General features: G+C 43.8%; 1 protein-coding gene across 1 annotated transcript; it reads right to left on the bottom strand.

Annotated features, from left to right (window-relative positions):
• Positions 1-1,697: 1,697 nt before the first annotated feature.
• On the bottom strand, positions 1,698-9,335 carry LOC115406388 (neuroblast differentiation-associated protein AHNAK-like). Its single transcript, XM_030116389.1, has 11 exons — positions 9,294-9,335; positions 9,051-9,204; positions 8,082-8,242; positions 7,587-7,995; positions 6,715-6,896; positions 4,161-5,001; positions 3,645-3,827; positions 3,196-3,236; positions 2,425-2,799; positions 1,933-2,205; positions 1,698-1,703 (listed from the first exon to the last, which is right to left on the bottom strand). The coding sequence occupies exons 1-11, from the start codon at positions 9,333-9,335 to the stop codon at positions 1,698-1,700; spliced, it is 2,667 nt and encodes an 888-aa protein (XP_029972249.1).
• Between the last annotated feature and the right edge of the window lie 315 nt (positions 9,336-9,650).

A 9,650-nucleotide genomic window follows, 5' to 3' on the forward strand; every position in this document is an offset into this window, starting at 1 on the left:
TCCTCTTCTCTCTTTTTCAGTTTCAGCCATTTTTATATCAATTGATGCATCTTTTGTCTTAATGCTCGGTGCTACAACTTCCACTGTCAGAACCTCCTCAGGAATCTTAATGTCAGCTCCTTCCAGCTTCATGTCTTTGTCCACATCAGGGACATCGACTGAGACACTTGGGCTACCTCCTCCAAACTTTGGCATCTTGAATGTTGGCATCTTAAATTTGGATGGCGACCCATCTGTGTCTTTTGTTTCAAACTTGATCTCAGGAGATTTGATTTCCACTTCAGCAGAAGGTTTCTTCATTTCAACATCAGGGAGTTTGACCTCAGCCTTCACCTCTGGTAGTTTCACATCAACATCTTTCTTCGACATACCTAAATCGATTTCAGGCCCTTTGAATCCAAGACTTGGAAACTTGAACTTGCTTTTCTGACCATCTAACTGCACATCACCTTCTGGTTGTTTGAACTTAATGTCAGGTTGTTTGACTTCCACAGTTCCTTCCTGCAGAGAAACTTCAATTTTTGGGATATTGGCTTCAACTTCAGGTGCCTTCACACTTGGCTTTGAGAATGAAAATCTTGGCATTGTCCAGCTTGTCTTTCTTGACTTTATGTCAATTTCTGGCCCTTCAACCTGTGGAATTGAAATGGAGCCTGAAGGCACCTTGATGTCAACATCAGGCAGTTTCACTTCAGCTTCTGCGCCTTTTATTTTCAGATCCCCGCCATCCACTTTAATATCTTTGTCTACATTGGATACATCCACACTAACATCTGGGGAAGCAATTCCAAATTTCGGTAATTTGAACGTCGGCATTTTGAATTTTGACGGTGATCCCTCAATATCACTTGTTTTTAAATCAATCCCAGGAGCTTTTATTTCCACCTCAGCCGAAGGTTTTTTCACTTCAACATCTGGGAGTTCAACCTCAGCTTTAATCTCTGGGAGAGTCACATTAACATCTTTTGATGCACTTAAATCGATATCAGGTCCTTGGAATCCAAAACTTGGCATTTTAAGCTTGATTCCTTTCCCTTCATACTCAGTTCCCTTGGTTTTAATGTCAGCTGTTGGAGCTTTTGTGTCAATGCTCGGTGCTTCAATGTTAACTGTAAGAACCTTCTCAGGAATCTCAATGTTGGTCCCGTCTATCTTGACGTCCATATCTGGTACTTCTGCAGAAACACTTGGGGTACTCACTCCAAACTTTGGTAAATTTAAAGTTGGCATCTTAAATTTGATTGGAGATGCTTCTGTTTCCGTTTTGAAACTTGGAGCATCGATATCCACTTCAGCAGAAGGCTTTTTCAGCTCTACATCAGGGAATTCAGCCTCTGGCAGTGTCACATCCATATCTTTCTTTTTCAAACTAAAATCAACGTCAGGCCCTGACACTTTTGGTATTGTGATGCCTAACTTGGGCATTTTAAATTTACTACCCTGCCCATCAACTCCTACTTCACACTCTGGTGGTTTTACTTCAATCTTTTCTCCTTTTACTTCCACTTTTCCTTCTGGAATCGTAACATTGACATCAACTTCTGGGGCCTTGACACTTGGCTTGGAAAAAGAAAGCCTGGGAAGTGAGAACCTTGGTTTTTTCTGTTTTGCATCAACTTCAACAGTGGGTGGCTCAATCCCGATCCCACCCTGTTTTACCTCAGGTAAACGAATCTCTGCTTTGGCTTTGGGGACCCTCACATCTGTTTGAGGCACAGTGACGTGCACGTCAGCACCATCAAGTTTGATGTCTTTGTCGACATCAGGTAGCTCAGCGCTGACATTTGGTGTGGCGACACCAAATTTGGGGAATTTCAAGGTTGGCAGTTTGAATTTTGATGGTGAGCCTTTCATAGTGCCCGACTGAGCTTCGATGTCGGCGCCTTTGATGTCCACTTTAGCTGAAGGCATGTCAGCAGCAGGGAGACTGACTTCTGCTTCGGGTAACGTCACCTCTATGTCTTTCTTTGACAAGTTCAAATCAACATCAGGCCCTTTCATTTTGGGCATTGTGACACCCAGCTTCGGCATTTTGAACTTGGTTCCTTGTCCTCCGAGTTCAACTTCGGTCTTCAAAGGTTTGATTTCTAGTTCAGGCTTTTCTAATTTCATCTTTGCTTCTGGGAGTGAAACATCAACACTTCCAAGTTTAACATCAACCTCTGGTGCCTCTGGGAGTTTGACCTCAGCTTCTGGTAATGTGACCTCTTTCCTTGACACACCGACATCAAACTTAGGGCCTTCGAGTTTTGGCATTTTGATTCCGAACTTCGGCATCTGGAATTTGCTTCCCTCAAGTTCACTTTCGATTTCCAGAGGTTTGATTTCCAGTTCAGGCTTTTCTAATTTCATCTTTGCATCTGGGAGTGAAACATCGACACCTCCCAGTGTAGCATCAATCTCCGGTGCCTCTGGGAGTTTGGCCTCTTTCTTTGACATACTTAGATCGAATTTAGGGCCCTTGATTTCTGGCATCTTGATTCCGAACTTTGGCAACTTGAATTTTCTTCCTTCGACTTCACCTTCGATTTCCAGAGGTTTCATTTCCAGTTCAGGTTGTTTGAGCTCAAACTCTGCTTCTGGAATTGAAACATCTACCTTTCCCAGATCAATATCCATTCCAGGGGCTTTTGGGAGATTAATGTCAACTTCACCCTCAGGAAGCTTCGCGTCTCTTTGTGATAAGTTGAAGTCGATCTCAGGTCCTTGAACTTTTGGTAATGAAATTCCAAATTTTGGAACTTTGAACTTGCTTTCCTTTCCCTCAACTTTAATTCCTGTCATTTTAACATCAAGAGACTGAGTTTCAAGATCAAGATTTGGCGCTTCAAAATCTACAGTAGCTTTTCCTGCAGGTACATCAGGGAGGTCAGCCTCGACTTTGGCTCCTTGAAGAGTCACATCTTTCCTTTCAAAGTTAAAGTCAGGTCCTTTGATTTTTGGCACTGTGAATCCAAACTCTGGCATTTTAAATTTTCCTCCTTGCCCTTCAGCTTTTGGTGCTTTTACATCCACACCAACACCTGGAACTTCAACTTCACCTTTGACATCTGGAATTGTCACATCTTTCTTTGAAATATCAATATCCGGACCTTTGATTGAAAGGCTTGGTCCTTTTCCTTCAAGTTCTTTTCCCTTAGTTTTTATCTCTATTGTTGGAGCTTGTGCGTCAATGCTTGGTGCTTCGATGTTAACTGTCAGGATCTCCTCGGGAATTTTAACATCCACATCAGGTGCTTCTGCAGAAACACCTGGCGTGCCAAATCCGAGTTTTGGCATTTTGAAGGAGGGCATCTTAAATTTGGATGGAGATCCTTTTTTGTCCTTTGTGGTAATTTTGACCTCAGGAGATTTGATGTCTACTTCAGCTGATGGTTTTTTCACTTCAACATCAGGGAGCTTGACCTCAGCTTTGACCTCTGGTAATGTTACATCTGTCTTTTGTAAGCTTATATCAACTTCTGGTCCTTTGAATCCAAGACTTGGCATTTTGAACTTGCCACTTTTACCTTCGTGTTTAGTTTCTGTAGTTTTTATATCAATGGATGGAGCTTTTGCATCAATCTTCGGTGCCTCCACATGAACTGTGAGGTCTTCCTCTGGAATCTGAATGTCAGCTCCTTCGGGTCCTTCTGCTGTAGCACCCGGGACACCAACTCCAAACTTTGGTAATTTGAACGCTGGCATCTTAAATTTCAACGGGGATCCTTTTGTATCTTTTGTGCCAACTTTAATCTCCGGAGCTTTAATTTCCACCTCAGCAGAGGGTTTCTTCACTTCAGGTAGTTTGATCTCACCTTTCACCTCTGGTAGCGTCACATCAACATCTTTCTTTGAAATGCTTAAATCAACATCAGGCCCTTTTACTTTTGGAATTGTGACATCCAGCGTCGGCATTTTGAACTTGGTTCCTTGTCCATCAAATTCAACTTCGGTCTTCAAAGGTTTGATTTCCAGTTCAGGCTTTTCTAATTTCATCTTTGCTTCTGGGAGCGAAACATCAACACTACCAAGTTTTACATCAACCTCTGGGAGTTTGACCTCAGCTTCTGTTAATGCGACCTCTTTCCTAGACATGCTGACATCAAACTTAGGGCCTTCGAGTTTTGGCATTTTGATTCCGAGCTTCGGCATCTTGAATTTGCTTCCCTCAAGTTCACCTTCGATTTCTGGAGGTTTGATTTCCAGTTCAGGCTTTTCTAATTTCATCTTTGCTTCTGGGAGTGAAACATCAACACTTCCAAGTTTAACATCGGTCTCAGGTGCCTCTGGGAGTTTTACCTCTGCTTTCACTGCTGGTAATTTGACATCAGCATCTTTCTTTGGTAACCCGAAGTGTATATCAGGCCCTGTGACTTTAGGTATTGAGAAACTTATATTTGGCATTGTAAACTGTGTGGATGATCTGACAGTGTTGTCAGCTGCGACGTCGACCTGAGGAGCTTTCATTTCTATTTTTGCAGAAGGTGCTTTAAGTTCAACATCTGCTTTAACCTCTGGGGCTGTTACTTCTGCATCCTTATTGGAGAGACCCAGATGAATTTCAGGTCCTTTGACTTTCGGCATCGACACTCCAAATTTTGGCATTTTCAACTTGCTGTCTTGTTCTTCAACCTCAACTTTTCCCACAGTGAGATCAATTTGTGGAGTTTTGACTCCTGCATCTTTTCTTGACAGGCTCAAGTCGATTTCTGGACCTTTAATTTTTGGCATTTTTATGTCAAAGTTTGGCATTTTGAACTTGCCTCCTTGTTGACCTTCTGTTTCCAGTGGCCGTGTTTCCATGTCAGGTTTTTTCACCTCTATTGTGGCATTAGATAGCGAAACATCTATTTTTCCAGGATCCACCTCGGGAAGTTTGACTTGACTTTCTGGTATTTTGACGTCTACTTTCCCTTTTGACAAGCCCAAGTCAAACTCAGGCCCTTTTAGTTTGACTTCTGTGTCTGGCATCTTCATCTTTACATCTGGAAGTGAAATGTCTTTTTCCTCCATATCAGTCTTTGGAAGTGCGACCTCAGCTTTTATCTGAGGCAGTGTAACGTCTACCTCTTTCTTTGATAAATCAACTTTAGGTTCTTTCATCTTTGGCTTGGAGAAACCAAGACTTGGGATTTTAAACTTGCCTCCTTTTCCCTCGAGGTCAGGTCCTTTCGCTTTTATGTCGATTGAAGAACCAACAGCATCAATGCTTGGGGTTGTGATGGTAACCTGTAACCCCTCCTCTGGGATTTTAATGTCAGCTCCGTCAGCGTTGACATCACGCTTCTCTGCAGAGATGTTTGGACCAGCGACTTCAAATTTGGGAAGTTTAAATGTTGGCATCTTGAATTTTAATGGAGATCCTTTTGCATCAGGAGCTGTAATTTCCACTTTCGCCTTCAGTTCTGCATCAGGCGCGTGGATCTTTCCCTCCACCTCTGGTGACGTCACATCGACCCCTTTCTTTGATGAACCTAAATCGACTTCAGGTCCTTTGACTTTTGGCAATGCGATCCCAAGTTTTGGTAATTTGAATTTGATTCCTTCAGGATCGAGTTCACCTTCAGCCTTCAGAGGTTTGCCTTCCATCGCAGTGTTTTCTTCTTTCGTTTTGTGCTCTGGAATGGAAACATCAACACTTCCGAGTGTAAGATCAGCTTTAGGGGCTTTTGGAGTTTTGACCTTAGCTTCAGCATCTTGTAATTTTACATCACCATCTGTCTTTGATATGTTTATGTCAAACTTGGGGCTTTCAAGTTTTGGCATTTTGATTCCAAACTTTGGCATTTTGAACTTGTTGCCCTGTGCATCAAGTTCACCTTCGACCTGCGGTGGTTTTATATCCACTTCAGGTTTTTCTGCATCGATCTTTTGCTCTGAAAGAGAAACAGTGACACTTGCAGTGGCAGCATCAATCTCTGGTGGACCTTTGACCACAGCTTTAGCTTCTGGTAATGTGACAGTCGCATCTTTCTTTGATGAGCTTACGTTAATTTTCGGTTCTTTCACTTTGGGTAAGGAGATGCCGATGCTCGGCATTTTAAACTTGCCTCCCTTTCCCTCATTATCGAGACTTATGATCTCAGACCCATCAATGGTTATATCTCCTCCAGGCACATTTACACTGATGTGTTTTCCAGCTTCGTCCTCACCTGGGATCTCTGGAAGGGAAGCGTCAGCTTTTAGTTTTGCATCCAGATTAACCTCAACACCCGGGAGTCCCATGCTAGCTTGCGTTTTGGCTGGTGAACCTTCTGCTGAGTCAATGAATTCAATGCCATCAATTTCTGGTATTTTAACATCACTTACCAGTCCTCCAATCCGCTCCTTCTCTGTCATTATTTCAGTTTTTGAGATCTTTATGTCTTGCAGGTATATCGTCTTTTCTCCTTTTATCCCATCAGATGTTTGGTTAAAGGACTGTGTCGTTTCTCTTCCTGGGATGGCAATGTCTTCTCTCTCATAGGATCCTGTTTTAATCTCTGTATGGCTTTCCTGAGGCTTGGCTCTTTGTTGTTTTTGAGTTTTATTAGCATCCAATCTGGTCTCAAATAGAAGCTCTTCTCTTGTGAGGTCGGCGGCTCTCATCTTTGGTAGCTTGATTGTGGTCTTGCAGGGATCTTGACTGGCAGCTGCGTCAAACTTTACGAAGTGTGTCTCATGTTTGGTTTTGCTATCTACAACCTTAGTGGGTGTTTTCACAGATATTCTCTGTGCGTTTGCATCGATCACAGTGATTTCCTCGGGGATGGGCATCCCAGACGTGTCGACCTTGGGCAGCTTGTATCCGGGCAGCTTGGAAACAGCCTCTTTCACGCTGTCAACATCAATCGACATCTGCACAGTTTCTTCATGGTGTCTCTTAGATTCCTTCATTCCTTTGACTTTGGTCTTTGCAGATTTATCCTCCATTCCTGGAATCTCAATGTCTTCACGTTTTGGAAGTTGTTTACCTGAAAATCTGTCTTTTGACAGTTTATCGTAAGGATTGTCTTTGACTTCAGCACCGGTCGTGGTGAGCAGCTCAGTTTTAGGTTTGTATTCTTCAGCATTCACGCTGACTTGCCGTATAGTGTCTTCGATTGAGGCGTCACCCAGTCCCACTTGAGGCAGTTTAATTGCCGCTCCTGCCTTTGCTTCCTGTTTTTGCTTGCTTTTCTGTGTTTTTTCTTTACCTTTCTGTGGGGATTTCTGTTGAAAGTCACCATCAGACACATGGAGTTCCACCTTTGGCATGCTCACATCCACTTGTGTGGATTCAGCGGTCGCAGCGACGTCGGATGTTTTCGTGTCATTCTGATCTGATACTTCAAGACTTGCCCCGAGTGTTTTGAGCCTCTTCGGTGATGATTTCGCTTTCTTGGATTTGTCCTTCCCCAAAATTTTCAGTTTCAACTCTGACTTTTCCTTCTTCTTTTTCTTGCCGTCAGGGGACTTGACACCAGCCTGGCCGTCTGGATTTGCCAAAGCCACAGTGAGATCGGTTGTTTTCAAAGGGCTGTCGATACTGATAAGTTCAGCCTTGTGTTGAGGAGTTCCACTTTCAGTCAGTGTTTGATTGTTTTCTTCCAGTCTCAAATCTCCCCCTGCCTTCAGATCCTTGCCCGTGTAGACTTGTGGGCCGTCTGCTGAGGGGCTTTCAAGGCACTCAGGTGAAAGCAGATCTGATTCTTGTGTCTGCTGAATGTCGCTGCTGATCTGGCCCGTGGTCACTGTCTCCTGGTCTTCGGATGAGCTGATGCGACCCCTTTTCGTCAGGACAGAGAGCTTCATTTTGTTCTTCTTCTTGCCTTTGAGCGCATCCTGAGATTTGATTGGTGACTCTGTGTCACTTGTGGTTGGGCTAAGCTCGAGCTTCCTCTGCTCATCGGCCTCTGAGGAGCTGTGAGACCTCGTGAAATTCTTTTTCCTTCCTTTTCCGAAGGAGGGAAACTTTGGCCAGGAAATGCGGGCGTCCCCACGTCTTTTGGTCTTTCCCTGTTCCCTCATCTCTGGAGCATAGATGTCCTCCTCCTGTGAAGCAACAGAAACAAAACTCAGTTTCCTGCTCAAACCTCACAGACACAAAGACGTGAAGGAATCAGCTTAGAAATGGTTACAGGGATCGCATCCGATTCGTCGGGCGCTTCGGTCTGCGAGATGTCTGGTTTGCGCTTCAAGCAAAGCTTCATTTTGTAAGCCTGAGCGTGCTCCAGAATCTGAATGGCGTCCTCATACGACACGTTGTCGAAATACACCGTGGCGCTCAGGATCTGATCACCTGCAGGGACAAGACAAAACAACAGAGAAAAAACAAAACAATGAAATGACTTTTATTTTCTGCCTGACAAGATAAAGAGATAAAAGAGACATTATCCAAGAGTGCTGGGCCCTGTGTGGGTTTGTCCTGTGGTTCCATAATGTGTAATAAAAGTGGAACTGCTAGAAAGTATATTTAAACTTACAGAAGCTGCTGCTTGGCTTCCTGGTGTTTCTAGAGAGTGTTCATTTGAGAAACTGAATGTTCACAATAAAAACGGCATTCTCTTCATTTTCTCATTTCATATGTTTAAAGCAGAACTTTCTTGTGTCTCTGTTGATATGATGGTCTTTATTAGGCTCGCAAGACCGATTTCTGGAGGGAAAAATCAGATCAGTGGTTCCTAAAACTAATGTTTCTTCAGATTATGTCTAAAAACGCACTGAATGCTCATGATCTGATCGGATTCTACATTGCAGTGAACTTGTAGGAACATGGATTTGTCATTTGGGTTATGATATGTTTTTTTGTTTTTTTTGTGCAACTTTTACAGCAGGAAATCTTTGATGATTTCCTTTCAGAACTGCAGAAACAATAAATCAGATATTCATCTTCTTCACAATATCAACATGCACAATATATAGAGGCCACCGTAGCCTCTGCACTGTAAGAGATTTATGGATTTGAACGTCATTGCATTCAGTCTCTTTTATATTTTATAGTATCTGGAGTTTTATGGAACTCAGAAGAAGCTCTATTCATTATCTGCTCAGCAGCTCTTTCTCTGTAACTAGAGGACAAGGCGTCCGTCCTCTGGCCGTCATCCTACCTTCCTTCAGCTTGAGACTTTTGGACGCCGGAGATTCGGGCACCACTCCTTTAATGAAGATACCGTCTCTCCCTCCTCCCCCGTACACCAGGCCCTCGGCGCACCCGTCTTTGGCTGTTTTGACGATCACCCCCGACTCGGGGCTGGGAACCTCCTGCAGGCGGTCCGGAGAGCAGACGGCGGTTATCCTGCCTCCAGGCGGGACTCTCGGGCCTCGCGGAGGAGACGGCGGACGGCTCTCACCTTCAGTTTGCTCATCTTTGGAGTGGAACGCTTCTCAAACATGGACCCCAGCCCAGACTTCCTGCTCTTCTTTCCACTCCCGCCTTTGTAGTTCGGGTCATGCTCTGCTTCACACTGGAGGAGAAAAAAGTGAAATGTGACAACTTCCTCCAACCAGGAGAAAGTAAAGAAATCACTTCTTAAAGACTCACAGTGAAGCTGCTGTTGCTGGGTTGTAAATTTCACCTTTAGAAAGGCCCCTTTTTTGCACCGTTTTAAGATTTCAAGAATTAAAAGAGCCACAGGAAGTGTGTGTTTATCCAGGACCTGCTGATCTCCTGCTGTTTGATGTGTTTTCATGTGTGTGAGCGTCACCCG

The sequence above is a fragment of the Salarias fasciatus genome, chromosome 19 (genome assembly GCF_902148845.1).
Source record: "Salarias fasciatus chromosome 19, fSalaFa1.1, whole genome shotgun sequence".
Classification (NCBI taxonomy): domain Eukaryota; kingdom Metazoa; phylum Chordata; class Actinopteri; order Blenniiformes; family Blenniidae; genus Salarias; species Salarias fasciatus.

Excerpts from the sequence above, each read along its gene's own strand:
- LOC115406388 (XM_030116389.1), bottom strand. The coding sequence starts at position 9,335 with ATGTTTGAGAAGCGTTCCACTCCAAAGATGAGCAAACTGAAG. Across the intron at positions 8,243-9,050 it reads AAGTCTCAAGCTGAAGGAAG|GTGATCAGATCCTGAGCGCC; the intron begins GTAGGATGACGG and ends TTGTCCCTGCAG. Across the intron at positions 2,800-3,195 it reads TTCCCGAGGAGATCCTGACA|TCTCTTGATGTTAAAATGAC; the intron begins GTTAACATCGAA and ends CTTGAAACTCAG.